This window comes from Ambystoma mexicanum, chromosome 4q, assembly GCF_040938575.1.
Source record: "Ambystoma mexicanum isolate Mex_15411 chromosome 4q, UKY_AmexF1_1, whole genome shotgun sequence".
NCBI lineage: Eukaryota > Metazoa > Chordata > Amphibia > Caudata > Ambystomatidae > Ambystoma > Ambystoma mexicanum.
In genome coordinates, this window is record NC_090928.1 from 1038870001 (window position 1) to 1038890862 (window position 20862).

The 20862-nt window shown below is 48.7% G+C and overlaps 1 protein-coding gene across 3 annotated transcripts in view; it reads right to left on the bottom strand.

The window, feature by feature from the left end:
- BPNT1 (3'(2'), 5'-bisphosphate nucleotidase 1) overlaps positions 1 to 20862 on the bottom strand; it is a 756164-nt gene that overhangs the window by 494493 nt on the left and 240809 nt on the right. For all 3 annotated transcript variants that reach the window (XM_069608587.1, XM_069608588.1, XM_069608589.1), the window contains one exon: positions 10286 to 10413. In XM_069608587.1, coding sequence (XP_069464688.1) covers positions 10286 to 10413 — 128 coding nt within the window. The remainder of the gene's footprint in view (positions 1 to 10285; positions 10414 to 20862) is intronic.

Consider the following 20862-nt stretch of genomic DNA (forward strand, 5'->3'; position numbering starts at 1 on the left):
GCTGGGACCTTACTGCGCTTTTATTATAATCCTCGGGTCTACTGGTGGGGGTGCAGATGGTGGGGGGGGGAGGCGGGATTGTCTTTCCAGTTCGCTGTTGCAGGATGTTTCTCGTTCTCCCTCCCAGTCTCGCATGCCGGGCCGGCCTCTTTTGGAGAGTTACATGCTCACCGGGCTGATCCGGCCTTGAATGGTCCTCTGCTTCAGATCCGGATAGCAGGGACAAGCAACGCGCTCCCCGCTGCTGCTTCTGATGCACCGTAGATGTCACGTTTGTGGGTTGCTGGCTTCTACAGAGGAGATACTGCAGGCTTTGTATTATGGTCTGGGTGCCTTGCCAAAGTCATTCTTGAGGGAGGTTTTCTTCTCCCTCTGGTGCTCGCTTCCCGGCCCAGTCCCTTTTGAAGTAGCACGTACCTCTCTGCGCTGTTCCGGTCGTGGGTGGTTGTCCGCTCCTTTTCTGGACCGCTGGGTCAGACTTTGCACCCTCTGCTGCCCGTTATGGCCTCAGTTATGCTGCATTTGCGGTACTGACCCCTACGGAGAGGGGAAGCCTCGGTTGGTGACAGTGTGCGGGCTGAATACAGACCGCGCCTGCGGTTTGTTGATCAGATTCGGTGGCGGTTTACCCCGCTTCGGACATGTTCCTTTTGGAATTTGTTCACCGCGCTTGGCGTTGTGCGCTGGGTATTTGGTTGATGAGACCCTTGCTCCCGCTCTGTATATATGCCAATTGTTACCCGGGGGAAGGGATTTATCGGCAGTTATTTTTTTTAAAGTATTTTATTGGCATTTTTAAACAGTTTTACAGAATCACTTATGTTATAATATTGCATGATTGAGGTGCGATATTCTGTTCTTTGGTTAACGGTATATACACATTAAACAACAAACAATAACGGTCCTCTGGCTACTTAGTGTTGACGTCAGTTCCTTATTCATCTCTTGCCGCTTTTCTTTAAAGTGGTGTTGTGTTGCCGGGTTCTGGAGTTCCAGTTTGGGAGGGGGCTCTTAGGATGTTTAGTTTGGTTCCGGGCGTGGTTGTGTTTTGCCTTACTGTTGAGTTCATGGGGGTTTGTGATCTGCTGATAAGTTTATGTCTTATTAGGGCTTTCCATGATTCGAGAGTGTCGTTCGTGTCGCCTTCCGCTCTGGTGATTCCTGCTTTCCAGGCGCTGGTTTCTGCCTCTGTCCATCTCTCCATCTCCTTTATCCAGGCTTTGTATCTCGGCCCTTTGGGCGATTTCCATGCCATAGCCATCGCTCTCTTTGCAAGGATGCACGCCATGTCCATTAGCTTTATGATGTGTTTGTATTTGCTTGGTCTGGGGAATGTTCCTAAGAGGCATTCAATCAGGCTCCATCCGGTTTCTGCGCATGTCCGCTCAACTTTGGCCCAAAAGCTCTGCACCCTGTGACAGGTCCAGGACATATGGATCATAGCTACGCCTTCATTGCTGCACCAGGGGCAGTTCGATCGGGCTCGTTTGTTGAAGCCAGCTAACCTGTAGGGGTCATGTAGGTCCTGTAGAGGATATTCATCTGTATGAGCCTGAATCTGGCATTCCTTGACACTTCTTTCGGGTATATTAGCGCTCTCTCCCATTCGTTTTCGGTCATGGTTGTGCCCAGATCTTTCTCCCATCTTTCTTTCAGTGACGTGCTGCCAGGGTTCGGTCTGTCCGCTATTTGAATCTATATTCTGGATACGAGTTTCCAGCCGTCGTTTAGGTCATGCAGTGCTTGTAGCAGGGGGTTCGGCGGTGGTTTCTCGGGCCTTGTGTTCCATTTCTTTTTTGCGATGTGTTTGACTTTCTGGTACCACAGGAACTGACCTTTTGCCAGTGCTTCCCGTGTATGGAGGGATTCAAAGTCTCTAAAGATTCCCTCATCGAACATGTCCCCACAGGTGTACAGTCCCACCTTCTCCCAGTGTCTCATTGCCTGTAAGTCGTTGAGGTTTGTGCATACATCCACCATTATGGGGGTTTCTGGAGAATATGGGTGTTGTAGTTGGAGCAGCGAGCTGGTCCTGTTCCACACTTGTTCGCTGAGTCTCACTATCATGGGGGTGTTTAGTGGCTCTATCAAAGGGCTCCACAATGCTTCTTTGGGAAACGTTGGGGTTATCTGGTTTTGCAGAAGCCATGTTTCGGCTGATGGGTCGTGTGACATCCACTTCCTGACATGGGTGAGCTGGGCCGCCAGGTAGTATTTTTGGAGATCAGGTAGTTGTATCCCTCCTCCTTTATGCGTCAATGTCAGTATGTGTAAAGGTAATTTATCGCGGGTTGTGCCCCATAGGAATTCTTTCAACAGAGCTTCCAGTTTTTTTAAGAAGGCTGGTTTGATGTCGTAGCCTACGTTTATGAAATAATAAGAATCTTGGGAGTATCATCATCTTCGTGATGGAGGCTCTGCCCATCATGGATAGCGGTAATTTGGACCAGAATTTCATGGAGTTGCGTAGCCCTTTCATCACTGCTTCCGTGTTGCAGTCGTGTGTAAGCTCTGGTGTGTGTTTAATGTTGACCCCCAAGTACAGGAACATTTCTGGCTGCCACTTGACTCCTACCACGGACAGGTCCGCTTTGTCCACTCCTCTGAGCCCTGCTAGTGGGAATGCACAGGATTTCTGTTTGCTAAATTGAATCCCTTAGTATCGCACGAAGTTGACAAGTATGTCGAGTGCTGTCAGTGGATTTAGGCGGGGTTCTTTTAGGTATAGGAGCACGTCGTCGGCGTATAATGAGATTATGTTGTCCGCGCCCACCTTTATCCCTGCATCGAAAAGTTGCTTCCTGTAAAATATGGCTATTGGCTTCAGCCCAAGTATGTACAGCATTGGCGATAGCGGACATCCCTGTCTAGTACCCCTCTGTATCTCCCAAGCCTTCAATACCACCCTTCCGGTCTTCACTCTAGCCATAGGGGTGTTGTATAGTACTTTGACCCACCTCACGAATCTTTCGCCAAACCCGAATCCCCTCAGGGTCTCAATTAGCCATTTCCTAATATGGAGTCAAACTCCTTGATGGTGTCTAGGGATAGCACTGCCATGTCTTTGTTGCTTCTGTGACAGGAAGTTCTGCAGGTTGGCTGTGGTATTTCTGCCTGGCACAAACCCATTTTGGTCCTCGTGGACTAGAGATCCCACTACCCTGGCCAGTCTCTTGGCTAGTATGGTGGTTAGGATTTTGCTATCGTAATTTACCATTGCCAGTGGGCGGTATGAGTCACAGTCGCCTGCAGGTTTGTTTGGTTTTGAGCATTGGGATGATAAGTGTTTCTCTCATACTCCCAGGTAGTGTTCTTGTTTCGTATGCTTCCTGAAATACATGCAATAGTGGGGTTAAGGTAGGCTCATAGGCTTTGTAGAATTCTAGCGGGAGGCTGTCGCTCCCTGGGGTTTTGCATGTGGCAAGAGATCTGATTGCTTCAGTTATGTCTTCTGTTGTGATCTCTTCTTCTAGCGTTTCTCTTTGCTCCTTGGTTAATGTGGGGAGCTCTATCTCTTCCAAGGTGGTCATAATGTCTTCTCTTGGTAACTTTGTGTTATGGGAATATAGCTCGGAGTAGAACTCTGTGAAGGCTTCATTGATCTCGGATTGTGTTCTGTGTATTACACCGTCTTTGTCTCTGATCTCGGTCGGTAGATGTTTCGGGTGCTCTCTTTTGCACAGCCATGCCAGCAGTCTACCTGGTTTGTCGGCTTCTTTGTGTGCACTGGCGGTGCGTGTTGTGTAATCAAAATTGGCCAGTCTCTCCCAGGCCGTGCAGCAGTTGTTCCTGATCTCTAGGTTTTTCCTCATTCCCATTGGTGTTCGCGAGATTGTCTTCTACCAGCTTTATCTCACTTTCCATGCTGTCTAGCTCTTCTTAGTTTCCGGACGCTACGATTTCTCCCCGTGTTACCACTTTCAGGGCTTCCCATATTGGGCTCCACCTGTCCACTGTGCCTTTGTTTAAGCGTATGTATTCTTCGAGTTTTTCGCCAAGGTTTTCATTAAACGCTTGATCAGTAAGTGCTTCAGTGGGCATTCTCACATCGGGATCGGGCGCCCCTAATCTTCCATTGCATGAGTAAAGGGGAGTGGTCGAGATCGATCTGCCCAGGTAGTCAGCGGATTCTGCATGTATTAGTTGTTCTCTATTGATGAATAGGTAATCTATTCTGGTGTGTAGGCCATGGGGAGCAGAGTAGTAAGAGTACCATCTTTCCAAGGGGTGTAGTTCTCTCCATACATCTGCTAGGTCCAGGTATTGTATTGTGGTAGCCAACGCCTGGATGGCCCTGTTTTTTGGTTGTAGTGGCGGTACCGACCAGTCAATGGTTCCGTCCTTAACACAATTGAAGTCCCCCCCATATGAAGGTTCTATCCCTGTGGTGGGTCATTTTGGCGCATAGCTGTTTAAGGTGCATAGGTATGCTGTGGTGGGGGAAGTAGGAGTTCACTATGCATATTTTGACGTGTTCTATTAAGCCCCATATAATCAAGTATCTGCCTTCTTTGTCGGCTTCCATTCCCATTAGTTGGAATGGTGTTTCTGGGTTCCCCCACGTGTATACTCCTCGTGCGTATTTAGAGTAGTGCGCACCTCTGCCTTGGCATCCCCAGTAGTCTGTTAGCTTTGCCGTTGTTTCCGCTGTTAGGTGGGTCTCTTGGAGTAGTATGATCGAGATCTTCTTCCTTCGTAAGAAGGACTGTATTCTGTTCCTCCTCAGGCATGTCCCCATTCCTCTCACGTTCCATATCATCACCCTAAGTTATGCTGCCATCTTTAGTTCCAGGGGGTTTTCGTGTCCAGGCCCCAGCCGGGGTGTCGGACTAACTGTCCTCTCTGTTACCCGGTTTTCCTTTCTATTCCACCTTCTTCATTGGGCCCGCGTCTAACGCTGTTCTTTTTTTGTTGCGTCTTTTGCTGTGCTCCGGTCGAGGGTTGTTTTACAAAGAAAATAACAGACCTAACTGTAACCGGTGGGCGGTGCTCAGGCGCCCTTGCGCCATTTGTTCCCATCCTGGGTTTCGAGCGCGAGCGCGGTCGTGCTAGCGACAGGCCTGCACTATTGTTTGTGGGTTAGTGCTGTGTGCTCGGCTGAGGAGGCCGGGCGAGTTACGTAACCATTACGCAATCTCTATTTGGCTGCTCAGTGTCTTTATAATTTTTATGTTTTCGTCTGGATCCGCGATTGAGAGTTGGTATGCAAGTGCAGTTCCTGGTCTTTTCGTAGCTTCAGCTTCGGGCTCCTTGGGGTGTCTCTCCTCCTTCTGCAAGATTATTGTGCTCCATCCAAATGGTGGCAGCGGCTGGGATTTCCATGAATATTGCGCGGCGCTTGTAGGGTACAACTTTGTTTCCTCACCTGCTGTTACATCGCCAGGCTTTTAAACGTGCACATTACATCGTATGTGCTCATCAAATTTGTTTTGGGGGGGGGGGGGTGGTAAAGGGCAAATAAGGGTTTGGGCTGGCGGGCAATAGTAAAAAATAAGTGTCGGTGGGAGGTTTTGGGGGACTCCACCCCCCCTAACAAAAAAAAAAAACCATGAGCACATTCAATGGAATGTGCACGTTTAAAAGCCTGGCGATGTAAAAGCAGGCGATGAAATCACATGGAACCCCTTGTAGATCACCTTCAGCCTGGACAGATATAGTAGCATGTATTTAAAATGTAGTTGTCTGAGCCTGGCTTTGATTGGGACAAATGTGTTCCTCGCCCTTTGTACCGAGGGCATGTAGTTGGGGTAGATGGCGATCTTGAAGTTGTTCCGTTCTATCACCCCTCCTTCCCTGGAGTATTTTAGTATGGTTTCTCTGTCCTGAAAGTTGAGGATTATTGCAATTACTGGGCGGGGGTAGGAGCCCGGCGGTGGTTTCTTTTGGAGAGATCTATGTGCCCTTTCCACAGCAAAGCCCTGTGTTAGTTGGCCTGCTCCTATTTCCTGTTGTATCAGGGTTTCAATGTAGGATGTCGGGTTCGGTCCATCCGTGCCTTCAGGTACTCCGAGTATTCGTACGTTACTGCGCCTTGTGCGCCCTTCAGCCTCTTCGGATCTGGCCTCTAGCATGATCACTTTTTTTCTCCAGTTCTGCCATTCGGGCCTTGAGGTTTGCTGTATTCTCAGCTGTTTCTTGTGGGGCCATTTCAGCCGTGGTTACTCTCTCGGCGAGGTTTCTGGCGTCCTGGCGCATATGTTTACTTCTTTTCTTTTTGTGTCTATAAATGTCTTTAGTGCAGCTATGGCCTCTAGTACTTGTTTGTACTTTCTATCCCCTTCATTTTTCTGTTGGCTTTCAGTGTCGGGGGTTGAGGTGTGCGTTATGGCTTGCGGCTTAGTTGAGATATAGGTGTCCATTGTGGAGGACTTCCCTTTATTTCTGGAGGAGGACATTATGGTATTGCACTCTGCTTTGGGTGGGCGGTGGGGGTGTCTTTGGGTCCTGTCGTGCTTTTCAGTTTCGATGGGATCTGTAGCTCACAATTTGTGTCTTTAACTTGCTTATGCTTGCTACAGTTGCAGGGTGGATCTCTGATTCACCGCTTGGTTGTGTGGTGTGGAGATTGTTGCGAATGCCCCTGGCTTGGGGGGGTTCTTAGAGAGCGGGTGTATTGGGTTGTGGGGCCTGCAGAGTAAGGGGGCCTGGTCCAGGTTGTCTGGTGCGGTTCTGCTTTCTTTTAAGGCAGAGTGGTTGGTGGTGGCAGCTCTGCTGGAATTCTATATGAAGCACTCCTCTGGGGTGTGGGAGCGTGTGGGGATGATCTCTTTGTGTGCTCCGGTGCACAGTCCGGTGAAGGAGTCGGTGGGTGCCGGCGCGAGTACCCTAAATTTACATGGGCCACCGTTGGTGCTTGGTGGTACCGCAGCTCTCTTGGGTCCCCACCCACCCCCACCGCCTCCCCGGCTCACCTTATTGCTTCTGGACTGTTGCAGGGGCTCCGCTCCTCACTCCGGGTCTTCCTGCACTTCGGCAGTGTCCTGGGGAGAAGGGCGGGTGGGAAGTCCGCCTCTCGGTGCGCTCCCTCTTTGCACGTCGGCACGGAGCTCCGTCGGGTGAGTCTCTCCTGCTGCTCACCTTTATACAGCGGTCCCAGTTCACCTAGTGTTCTGGCAGCCGATCCGGGGTGCCTCTGTCTGACTTCGGGAGCACTTCTCGTTCACAGCTCGGGTCCCGCTGGTGGCTCGCACTTCCTGTTGGAGTTGGGGTAAGGCTTAGGTGTGATGTGCTGGGTGCCCGCCGTCCACCTCTGCAGATTACACTCCCTTGGCGGGTTGGTTTGCCTGGTCAGTCGTCCTGCACTGTAATGCTCTGGCGGCAGGCTGCTGGTCTCCGCCCGATGATGCTGGGCTAGATGGCGTCCACATTTTGTGTTTTACGCTGAGGGAGAGGGGGGGTCAGGTCACGAATTGGATTTCTCCTGTTTCACTTGTCCGATTTTTCTGGAGGTTGCCCCGTTAAGATCGGGTAACGCTGCTGCTTTGCGCTGATAAGTTCTTTTGGGATCAAGGTGCTTTGCAGGCACCGATGCAGGATCAGGTTACGGCAACTCGGCCGGAGCTCAGCATCCCTGCTTCCTCATGCCATAAGCACCAGGCCACGCCACCTATCAGCAGTTATAAGAGCTTTCTGAGCCTGTGGAGGTGAAGAGCACCTCTTCCTGGTGTTCCCACTCTGGTGGCCATCTTGGAATCGATCAAGCCTTCTTTCTTTTAATAGGAACTCCATGTTGCAAGAATGAACTCTTGTCCGTCTCCTGAGTCGGACTTACAACACATAGCAAAATTATAAACCTTGACATAAATCGAATAATCATCCCACAACAACATAAGGATACAAATTGCAACAAGTAATTATCATAGGTCAATCATAAAACTCTAAAAAACAAAAACAATATATGAAAGGCAAAAATACATAATTTGGTGCTCACAATGTCTAGAAAGAAAATGAAGCATCACCCTCGGGGACGGCAAACCCCTGGGGTGCAGGCCGAAGCACCATATGTAATAACATTTTGAACACCACCGAGCAAGAGAACAAATGAAAAAAATGGCTAATGTTTATGATTAATCAATATATAGAAATTACAGGAAGACCCAGTTGAGCGAAAAACAGAAATCATGTTGTCTCAGTGTCCATGCTCATGGCCCTTCTCTCTAGAGAAGGGCACACCCTATGTCGCAATCCTCTCTCAACTCACGAAGATTTAGTGGACACAGTACTGGAATAGGAAGCCTCTTGAATCTCATCTTGATCGCCCAAGTAAACGTCCAGTTTAAGTACTGCTGCTGCTTCCACCTCAAATGTGAATTTCTGTTTTTCTCCTTGGAAGTTGAAAAGAAGCTTAGAAGGAAACCCCGAAGCAGTATCATGGGTTTGTACCCAAGATGTAATCTGCTTCGTGCTTCGCTTCTGGATTGCTCTTTGCGCCGAGTCTTGAAAGAGGTGAATGTCATTGGTGAAATAGACTAGCTTAGTCTCCCCTTAACCATAATGAGATTTTGTGTGACAGAAATGTATTCTCGTATGCACAAGTATAGCCCTTTTTCTGTTGTAAATTACAAAAGAAAACCATCTGCAAATATGAAGGTAGCGCCGTATCCAACATCTTGGGAGGAATTTTGCAAACTCTTATTATGGCATGAACAGCTTTTAAGTCTTCGGCATAGTCTGCAAGATATTTTTCTCTAGTTTCCAGGGCTAAGAACTGCTGAGCTAATTGGGAATAGTTCACACAAAGAAGAGGGCTGAAAAACCTGAGATGACTTTCTAAAGCACATTCTTGTTGCGGGAGGAAATAACAGAATGCAGTTAACTTCGTCTTTGAAGTATGTCCTATTTCTGTACTTGGAGTATTTTTATCAGGTCATCTTTATTTGCTGGAGCACCATCATCTGTGGGCGTTGACAAACTTGAAATTGCCTGTATTGCTTGAGATTGAAGCACTATGTGCATACTCAATTCTTTAAAAGCTTGGAACATGTCCTCTATAAAAGAAAATTTGGTTTCTTTTGCTTTGGGGGCTATGCAGACGTGAGTGCTGCTGGAAAGAAAGGATCACACAAAGTTATCACAGGGTCACCCAGAAGACACATCAGAGGCTTAGCAATAGAATAATCCCCTTGGCTGGAATGCTTCATTGAAAGGAGAGTGAACAAATATTGGATCAGAAAGTAATGTTTGAAGCCAGAAAAGCAGCAGTAAACACGCAGCTTCACTTAGCACATGGTCATTATGAGAGGGGATGAGTGGTATTGTTTCTCCCAAAGGTTAGGACCAATGAAGGTCGACATGTAGAATAGAAGTGTACTCTGACCCACAATAAAAAGGTATTCCAGCACCAAAATAATTGCACCAATATAGCTTTTGCTTTAAGAAAAGCCACTGCAGAGAGCTTCAACCAACGTACCTCTCTATAGAGAGAGTCCCAGCCCAGGAATCAAGGCTCAATAGAGGAGGAAAGCTCCAGACTGGATTTCAGTATAAGTGAAGGTGTGACTAGAGGATCTCCCCAGAAGGAACCCCCGCACCCACCACCAGAAGAGAAAATTAGAGCGCTTCCCAACGACAGCATTAGCACGTGCACGCTTGAGTTCAGCTCTGGCCTGAGCAAAAGGTTTGTGGGCGAGTCTCCGGCAGTGGAGAGTTGGGAGGGGGCATATTGTTGAATAGCCAGAAGCCTGGATGACTTTCCCACTGCACTGCCGCTGGGTGGTGCAGTGAATAGTTTTCTGAAGTCCCTCCATGAGCGTCACTGCGGCGGGAGTTGTGATCCTCGCTGCTCAATTCCGGTCGAGTGCAGGGTCCTGTTATGCCGAAGGCTGGCAATTCGAGGGGCCGCAGAGTCAAATCACTGGGCTCTAGGCGCATTTCAGTTCAATGTCCCATTATCTGAATCTCACTGGGGCTCCAATTTAAGCACAATATAGCAAGTAACTGCACCACAAAAAGATAACTTAAGACGCACAGGAATTAATAATATTTGGTAAGGGATCAGACTTAACAGTGGGAACCTTCATCCTCCCATCACCCTTCCCAATTTCAGTCCCATAGTGGAATGTAGAATATTGGACATTTTAGATGTGCACATAGTGATGTGCAGTATCTCTATCAAGTGTAGGTTTTCACCCTTCCCTACTTGACATAATAAAAGACAGCTGATGCCCACATTCACTTTAATTTCTGCAAATCAACATCTAAAGAGAAAATGAACAATAAATATTCTTTTCTCAGACATCATACTGATTTCATAGGCAAAGAGACATGAAACAGATAGCTCTTGTACCTTCTCGACGATGCCAAGGTCTCCTGCACTCATCACATTTCTGACAAGCTTTCCAGCTTTATCTGCTACCGAATATGAAGAGGCCACCAGCCGCATCAGCAGACATGGGGAACTGGCCATGGTGAATGCTGAAAACAAAGAAGTTATTTTGAAACTTAAGTAAAAAAAGGTTGGCATGCGTTTACAAGAAGTAAGAGAAATAAGCAACGAGAAAAGTTAAGATCAAGGAGAACAGAAATCCCCATTTCCATCACAACCCAACTCACCCGATCCATTGTCATTACCACTTTTTACATCAACTATGTCGATGATGGGGGGAGGGGGTGAATGGGCAGGGGCGCTGCAGGGGTTAATAAAAAGCAATGAAATGTGATGCAAGTAAACCTTACATCCAGATGGAGGGGGGTGAAAACCAAAATGTGGAAGAAAAGGGTAAATGGGAAGTAGCAAATATAAAGGTGTATAAATTAGTTCGGCCAGAATGCAGCCATCATAAAAAAAGTGAGGGATTTAGCAGAGATATTAGCATCAGCTTTGGTAACCTTGTTCAGCGGCTTACTGGAAATAGGGGTGTGCAGAGGAGCAAAGAAGAGGGGTAGCTTAGTGGCCTTGAAATATATAAACATGCTTATGAATGACAATGGATGGCCTTCAAACTTTGGGACTGCAGGATATATGCCAGCATGGTTTCAACGTAGGTTGTTTTGCTAGGTAAATCTCAATGATTGTTTTGCCACATGTTGAGAAATTGTGTAACCTACTGAATTACGCAAAAGGCTTATAGTGTAAAAGAAGAAACAAAAAACGTTAAAAGCAAGCTAGAAAGAATTGGCATGAGTATGGGGTATGACCTTGCGAAAAAAGATTAAACAAAATGTTATTCCTGGAAGGGTTGGGTGCAAAAAGGGCAACTGCAAACAGTTCTAGGGCCAAACACTTTACAAAGATATATCGATATCATTGTAGCAGGAAGAGGCACTTGGAAAGGTATTTTATTTTCTTGTCTTCTTCATTCCTAAATAAATAGTTAAAAAAAAAAAGGTATGCCATTTTGCAGATGACATTAAGACCGGCTACCCATATTATCTACTTCACTCAGCACTGTTGAGATGGAGTAAACAAGATATATCCTAAATTGGTTTCATAACCAGCCCAGTATACAATTTTACTGTTTTCTTGTCAGATGGAAATATAAGACCTGTGTTCAAACACCAAGGTCAACGCCCTGATCTAAGCAATCATGCAATACCTTGCAACTGTCCATAGCCCACTTAAGCTATGTTCACACAGTTCAAGCACAATTTTCAACAGAATAGGTGGAGAGAAATACGAAAAGCTGAAATAAGACAAATGCCCACACAGATTATTGACTTTATCAGGTCAGTACGAAGTTATATATTCATTCATCAGGTATGCATTTCACTTAAAAGAATCAACTGATCAACAGAACGGTCTTTGGTATTTGCAAGGCCACCAAAGTGTGACCCCAGACGTTCAGTCCAACCAGAGTTGAATTGTCCGCAGTGCCTTCTGGTTGCCTCTAGCCAAGTCTCAGGAAGGATGGTCATCAGGTCTCAGCCAATTGGTGCAACAGAACAATGGTCCTCATTCGGCAGTTGTCTTAATGTGAGTATGCCTCAATATTAAAGCTAAGAACCTTTCGGCCAGAAAGCTTTGTATGTTTCTGGTCATGCCGAGGGCTCTGGTTACTGGAGCACAATTGCTTGAGGTTTTTAGGATTACGGTAGCAGGTCCAGAGATGATTAGGGTCCTCCCGCACACCAAGAAGCTGGAAGATGTTAGAAGAAAGTCTGAAGGGAGAAGAGTTGATAAAAGATTCTTTGACTAAGGGGAAAAATAATTCCAGTGGTGGAATGGTGCAAAAGGTACTCCAATGACAAAAGCGGGTCAGCAATTTGTAGATAGATTTTTGCAACCTCATAATTGACAGCACAGTAACAGTTGGTCTGGTTGGTTACTGGTACTTGCTTAGCTCACTGTATTGGTTTCAACACACAGTCGAACACTGCAGGCTCTAGAAGGGCAGAAGCCGAGTAGAGCAGGTGAACTGTTTAGTCCCATGAGCCAAGGGAAAAAAGCATTAGCGCAGGGTCGTGGTCTGGTCCACAAGATTTGGTATCTGTAGACAAAAGCAGAGCTTACCATCGATCCCAGTCTTGGATGGGCTGCAAATCCAGTGAAGCCCCTGCACAGGCCATCGGTCAAGGCACTCTCTTAGAGTGCCAGGAAATGGTCAAAGCAGTGTACAAGGCAATGGTGCAAACTCTCTCTCTGAGGGATTTGGAGCTCAAGGGGGAACTCATCCTTCAACACTAGGGATACACCTATTCAAACGTGTTGGTGGCCACGCAATCACTGCAGGGTCTCCCCTGTTAACTTTACAAGTCTGTTCTTAGGCTCTGGGACTGGCATGTGTATCCCAGTCACCCTTTCACGCTAGTCTTGAACACAGATTCTGCACTGGCCCAGTGGCAAAACTCAGCCTGGACATGCCCATGAGGCTACATAAGTGTCAAGCTTTTAGTTGATGCAAGGCTGGTTTCCTTTCCTACTTGATAATTGGGTCAGGAAAGCCCACTGCAGGTGACCATATGTTTTGCATTCCTCAACATTTGAGTTACCAGGTCTGGTCTTAGTAAACCATAGTGTTGGATCATAACAGGGTGCTCTGTATAGCTACCCTGTGGCACAGGTTTATCCAGACTAGGGGGCGTGGCTAACCGCCATGTAGAGAGGACGCGACTTCGGCGAGCTCTGCTAGATGTGCCACTTATAAGCTGTTATCTATGGCTCTGAAACATTAAACAGACCCTGCAAAGCACCACGATTGTTGCGGACGCCTGCGTGAAGCTCCAGGACCCTCCACACACGTGGGTTTAAGCCCAAAAGACATTTCCGCCCGCGGATAACCGCTCGGGAAGGAGCCAAGATGGCGGCTCTCACACACTGAGCCCGGGGAGCCCAGCGCCAGCCCAACAGACCGCAAAACTACAAACCCGCACAACCGCTCGTGAGAGGAAGAGGAAGAGCGATTTGGTGGCACAGCTGCGAACGGGGCATCGGCGGTGTTGCCTGGGCCACCGAGACACCCGAGGGAACATGGACGATAGGCACGACACAGGCCTCCGCACCTCGAAGCCGGAAACCTCACCCGAGGCCACAAAGGAAAGAGCACATCGCCGAAACAGCCCTCAGTGCCCGAAGCCCACAGACATAGCCGGGACCAGCGGAATGTCGCGCTCGAACAAATCGATGCCGAAGGGGGCTAGGTCCAAGCAGCGCCAGACCACCATAGACGCTTTCACGGCCAACAGACTCCCCAACCCCGAGGCCTCAGACACGGCATTGAGACGGAAACCGGCCCCAATGTAGCGGGGGCCGAACCCAGCAACACCCAACTAATGGAGGCCATTAAGACATTCCAAGCAACAATGGTGAACAAAATAGACGTCGTGGCCACAGATCTGGGCCTCCTAAGTCAGGATGTCCATTCCTTGGCTGGCAGAACCGAAGCGCTGGAGACCCAGGTACGCAAAAATACGGAAGCAAAAACCCAACTCCTACACGACGTAGATGGCCTCCAGCAGAGATTCAAGAACTTGGAGGACAGAGCGGAGGAGGCAGAAGGGAGTGCTCGCCGCAACAACATTCGGCTTTGCGGCCTGCCGGAGGGCATTGAAGGCCCGGATCCCACCAACTACGTGGCGAACCTGCTGCTGCAGGAGATTGGCGCGGAAAAGCTGTAGCAAGGCAAACCACCACCAGGTGGTCCACCTAGGCCTATGATAGCGAAAGTACTAAATAACAGGGACTGAGAGGTCATTTTGGCGTATTCACGATCAGGTGGCCAGATCAAGAGAGATTGCGATTTATCCAGATTACACCTTCCAAGTCCAGATGAGCAGAGCTCAGTTCATACATACGAAAGCCAGATTGAAAGCAGCAGGATTGCGATACATGCTTCTATACCCCTCAAAGCTAAAGGTGATACACAACAGAGCCCTCCTGTTTGACACCCCGGAACAGGCACGGGACTGGATGGACGGACAGCAACTACCTGATATCGAAGACAAAAAGGCGGAAGCCGCAACGAACCGCCTCCCAAAAACCGCAGGTGAACTTTTCTTAATACAACTGCGTAGCAGCAGAAGGACCTAGCCTATTAAACGGCTGATATGATGCTACTATGCGGAAAGCCGAAGCAAGTGCTCCCCCACCCCCCAGGAGTTTCTTTTTCAGGGTCCATTTACCCACCCGTAGGGCACCCGAAGACCAGGCCTGGTCCTAAGGAGCGGAAACGGGACAGTCAGAACGAGGGTCACCTCGCTGGACCAGTTCTATGTTTGGGAAGTTTATTAAATGGGAGAGAGAAATGGAGAGTTAGCACCCACGTTGGGAAATTTGAACAAAAGACATAGACCTCAAGATAACTTCACGACAGATACATCATTAACAGGACCTCGACCGAGGCCGAGGAGGAGCAATGGACACCACGGCGCATATGGCTGAAAAAATAAAAGTAATGACGTGGAACGTCAGAGGCATGAACAGCTTCTGAAACAACGCCGGATACACGCATATTTGTGACGATGCAAGGTTGGAATTGCTATGCTTCAAGAGACACACCGGACGACGGAAAAACTGAAGGCGCTAGCCAAGACATGGCGAGGGACCCTGATTGGATCCTCCTACTCCTCTTATGCAAGAGGGGTCCGGATTTGGATCGACTCGAACATCCCATTCAGAGTGGTGAGCACCAAGACGGACGACGAGGGCAGGATGGCACTTGTGCAAGGTACCATGGAAGGGAAGGAACTACGCCTGGTTAGCACTTATGCTCCTAATCATGATGCCACCGCTTTCTTCCACTCCCTTTTTTCGCGACTGAGCCCTTATGTAAATTGCACTATGATTTGGGGGGGGGACCATAATTGTACCCTAGATCCCCTCAAAGACAGGTCTGATACCAAACACTCCCGCCCATCCCCCCCAGTCAAATATTGTCTAAGTTAATAAGCCAGCTGTCACTATGTGATCTGTGGAGGGAACAGGGCCCTGAGCGAAGATAATTTTCCTTCTTCTCCCCGCCACACAACGTCCACACTAGGCTGGACTATATTCTAGTCAGTCTGGGGCAGCAAGCCACGTTTAGCGATGCACAGTATTTGCCAAGGGTGTGGTCAAACCATTCCCCCATGCTGGCCACCTGGGAGGTATACCCGCCCAGACCCCCAATTCCCACGTGGAGACTTAGGGCCGAAGCCCTGCTCGATGCAGCCTTTTGCTAACACATAAAAGACAGTACCGATGAATATTGGCAAAACAACCTGGACATATCTTTTCTATAATAAAATATTTTTCTTAATGATACAGCTTTTGTGTGTTACACCTTTCCTTCCCATTAAAATGTGAATTGGAACTGTTTTCTTCTATACTATAAAATGGTTATATGCCACCATGGTTAGGATGGGGATCGGACCCGCCTTCCTTAAGTGGACCCAATCGGTCTACACCAATCCCACTGCCAGAGTGCACACTAATAAGACATACTCAGAGAAATGGCCCCTCTACAGAGGCACAAGGCAGGGTTGCCCACTGTCCCCTATGCTATATATTATTGCCGCAGAGCCTGTAGCTGCATATCTCCGGCAGGAGTACGGAGACAGAGGCATTGAACTTGACGGGGAGACACACCTCTTCTCTATGTACGCAGACGACATGCTGCTGTACCTGCACAACCCAGAGCACCTCCTGCCCTACATTTTAGAGACTTTAGATGGTTTCCACACACATGCGGGCATTCAGATCAACCAAGACCAGTCTTGTGTATCCCCTTGCTGCATTGTACTGAGAGGAGCACAGATCCCTGCCCCCTCTAGACCTTCAATGGCAGGTGACATTGTTTAGATACTTGGGTGTTACCATACACCGTAACCCTAGCACCGAACACATTCTTAACACTGTTTGGGCTAAAGATGCCCTTGCAAAGTCCATGGATTTTTGGGGTAAGCTCCCACTCTCAGTTGCGGGGCGGGCGGGTCTCCTCAAAATGGTGGCATTCCCCCGTTTACTGCATTGCTTTTCCAACGTCCCCTTCAACATCCCTCGGTCCTTTTTCAGAGACATAAACAAACTCTGTAGGGGATTCCTTTGGCAGGGAGGTAGGCACAGGGTGGCCCTGGACAGCCTCCATAGACCCTATGAGAGGGGGGGATTGAAGGTCCCTAATTTTGAACTTTACTACTTGGCTAGCCAATTAAGGCATGTGACGCAATGGATTGCAGATGAAACCACCTCAGACACCCGACTTCTCCAACCAGCTCTGCCTCTTCTGTTACTCCGAGACTTACTATGGGTTGACAAGGGGGCTCTGAGACATTACCCATACCTGGTTAGACTTGGATCCCAGCTCTGGAAGCGGGCCTGTAAATCAGTGGGGTGGCGACAGAGCCGTATTCCCCGCAGATCCCCATTGCAGCAGTCATGGCTAAACTCTCATGGGGACACACAGAAACACGCACCCAGTGGGAACCCTATGGGGTGGCAGTGTTAGGAGACCTCACTTTGAACAGGAGCTCATGACATTCACTGACCTCAGCAAGTCCACAGGCCTGCCCAAAGGCCAGTTTCTGCTCCACTGAGCAGTGACACAGGCCATGAAGGACAGAATGCCGTAGGCCACCGACCAAGTCATGGAGAACAATATCATTGAGTCGATGTTGGACACTGCTGAGGGGGGCCACGCAACCTCCAGACTATACGAAGCCCTACTGCAGGGCACGACCAAGAATGAACTTAAATGCAAAGAGAGGTGGGAGAGGGAATTGGTCCTTGAATTTGAGGACAAAGCATGGGAGAAAATAACTCACTACCATAAAAAAAAATCTCTAGAAATGCCCGTCTCCAACTCATCCAACTGTACATTACCAACAGGGCCTACCTTACACCTGACGTCATATCGAGGTTCAAAGGAGCCACAACCCAGACATGCCCGAAATGCAATGAGCCGAGGGCGAGAATGACCCACATGTTCTGGGGCTGCCCGACGGTCCAGAGGTTCTGGGCCCAGGTGAAGGAGAGGGTAGCAAACGCAGAGATTGAAGTGGAAATTCACGAACCTGCAGCCTGTATTTTGGAAAGTTATAAGCGAAACAGTAAGAATAAGCCCCTAAATAAACTCAAAGACTTGATATACATCACAGCGAAAAGACGCATAGCCATGGGATGGAAAAGCGCCGGAGGCCTAAGCGAGGCCCTTTGGTGGGGTGACCTCAAAAGATGGATAGCCGCTGCGACCGCGGCCTGGGAGACAGCGATTCAGGTACAGAGGCCGGACTCCAGTGATGAACTACTCCGTTGGGTGGCGTTAACAGTGCCATTGCTCCACCCAGCGGCTCAAGACAGCACCGCGGTCAGTACGGACAGTCCCGGCCCGACACGAGGTCCAGAAGAATAAAGTGGATGTATCTGAGGTCTCGGAGGGAGGGGGGTGGGGCGGGAGAGTTGGGAATGTTATATTATGTTTTTTTTGGATTATGCGCATTGCATTGGCTAATCAATGATCCTTTGTCACTACTTGTTGAAAATCCAATAAAGATATTTAAAAAAAAAAGGTTTATCCAGACTACAGGTGGTAATCTGCATGTAACCAAAAGGGCACTTTCAGCAAGTCGTGTGAGAGTAGTCAGACCGCCCAAAATACGGTACTTGGTGTACCTTGACTCAGAGGCTGAGGGGTCCTCAACGGTACATCAATAAGCATCCCTGTTGAGGCATCAGAGTAGGACTCATCAGAGAACAGATGAGTAAACAGTCAGGCAAAATCACATATGCGCCTTGCCAGAGTAGCATTTTAGAAGTTTTGACCTTCCCCTTACTAGTTCCTTTTATGTGGTAGAAATTGTTTCCATTAAGTCCGAAAGATCAGTGGTGTACACACAGTGGAAACCCGATACCTTGGATCCTGCGGGTCCCAGCTAAGCTTGTGGCCTACATCAATTTACAACCACCTTTGCAAAATGAGTTTGCTCCAATGGTGCACGGCTGCCCAGGAAGAGGTTATATTATGTTATGTTAAAGGATATTTATACCACGCACTATCACCACTGGAGTGGTCCCCTGGTGCTTTGGTGGATCTGAAAAGCAAGAGGGAAGGGTAAGTTAGTAGGATTGAGAGGGGAAAAAGCACAAGAGAGCTGTGATGTGCTTTTGACAGCTACAGTTCGGTTTACACCATTCGCCGAGTGCAGGTGTGATATTACGGTTGGGATTTGTCATGTGCTGCTGTGCGAGGCTATGTGTGGTTTGCCCCAGTGTGGTTTGCTATGTGTGGAATGCCCCAGAATTTTGCAGAGAAAAGCCAGGCATGGATGTACTGAGCATTGCGATGGGAGATAGTTGCAGAGACCACAAGGAAGCAGAGATCAGTACCCATCTATCATGGCTTGATTGTGGAAATCAATGCCCCATTGAAGGTAAATGCGCAGATGGTACCCCAGGTGGTGAGCCCCATGAAAAAAGGTGAGAACGGGTGGACAAGCATATAGAGTAAGTACACTTGTCCCTGGCTCCTATTAAAAAGGGCAGTGAGGCATCCAAGGTGGTAGAAAAACTGAAGGCGTTGAAGAGGCTGCTGAGCGAAGTTGGACAGTGCACTGATACATGGCATTTATAACGCGCCTGTACACAAGTGTTTCTAGGCACGACAAGGCAAGGAGGGGGAACCAGTGAGGACAAAACCACGATCTTACTAGGCCTTGTGTCATTCAGATCACGCAAGCGCAGGGAAGGGGAGAATTGTGAGGAGGTGGCGGGGGGGGGGGGGTTGGAGAACTGCAGGTAATCTAAAGTGCAGCCGGCAGGTGGCTCTTCAGTGCAGGGAGGCGACTGTAGGGTTACAGATACAGACGACAAGTTCTGGGGGAGCCAAGAGGCAGTGTGTGGTGTTACTAGACAGGCACGGACCTAGGCCCAAGTTCAGAGGGTGGCCAGGTGACCAGTGCATGGAACAGACGGTTCATCAGCAGGGGAGAGGCTGAGAAAAAATGAAAAAGAGGAAGGTCTAGAGTTGCTTCTGGAACCGGAGATGGTTCTGGTCAAGTTTGAGAGAGGCAGGTAGGCTGTTCTTTCTTCAGCTGGGGCCTCACTCTAGATCTGCCCCCAACACTCTTCTTGGAAAATCGACTGACCCTCAGAGAGTTGGGGGTGGATGAGCGGAGAAGAGATACACTTAGGAAGAGAGTTGGAGGTAGTGCAGTCCCAGGCCCCAGAAATCCTTGTAGACAACGCAGAGGGTCTTGAATTTGATCCTAGTCACCACTGGGCGCTGATAAAGAGATTTCAGGGCTGGAGAGATACGATCCCTGGGCTTGAGGCCAAGGACAAGTCTTGGATTTCTTTTCTGGTGAAGTTGTAGAGGACAGAGTAGAGGCAGAAAGATTTAGAAAGAGGCTGTTGCAGTAGTCCAGCCTTGAGAGGACCATAGCTCTGGAGACAGCGAGTTTCTGGGGGAAGGTAGAAAAGCAAGAATACCTCTGAGAAGGTGCAGCTAATAATTTGACTTCTTAGAGACGTCAGAGATGTGAGGCGAGAAGGAGTGGGTGGAGTCGAAGATGACCCCAAGGTTCTTGGCCTCATAGGTAGGAGCATGAAGAGAACCCAAAGTGGGCGGCCAGAGAGACAAGAGGAAGGGGGGGGGGAGCTGGTGTTCCAATGAGGAGGATCTCTGTCTCCCTGGCATTAAGGCAGAAATCATTGGTGGCACATCACTCCTGGATTGCAGTCAGACAGTCAGGAATGAGAGAAGGAGTAGAGGTGGCCAAGGGAAGCCTGAAAGAGCTGGTTGTCATCTGCATAACACGGAAAGTTGGAGTCGGGAGCAGCGATGTGGTGGGCAAGATGTGCCAGGTATTGGTTCAACAGCCAGGGAGACAGGTTACACCCCTTGGGAACACCACAGGTATAGAGAGATAAAGAAGAGAGGAATGACCCCAGTTGGACCCAAGAGTGTCGGTCAGTGAGAAAAGAGGTCAACTATGCCAGGGCTGATCAGTGATACCCAGGTTATCACGGAGGCAATTGAGCAGGATGGCATGGTTAACTGTGTCGAAAGCAGAAGAAAGATTGAGGAGAATGAGGATAGAAGAAAGGTTAGAATCAAGGTTGGAGAGCAGGCCTTCATGGATGTTCAGGAGAGGTGTTTCTGTGCTTCTGGACACTCTGAAGCCAGACTGATGGTCATGGAGATAACCAACATATTCAGTATGAAGGTTAAGATGGGAGATGGCCAACTTTTCCAAGAGTTTGCCCAGGAAAGGAGTAGTGGAGATCGGGCGATAGTTAGCCTGAGAGGACGGATCGGCAGAAGGCTTCCTTAAGAGGAGGTGCACAAGGGAGTGCTTCAGGGGGAGGGGAAGGTTCCAGTGGCAAAAAAGTGATTGCAGAAATTGGCCAAGGGTGGAGCAAGGGTGTCGATGTGGTTCTTGATGGTTCTGGAAGAACAGGGACGAACCTGCTTTGACGGGACTTTCGTAGATCGGACTTGTCTAGAAACGTTG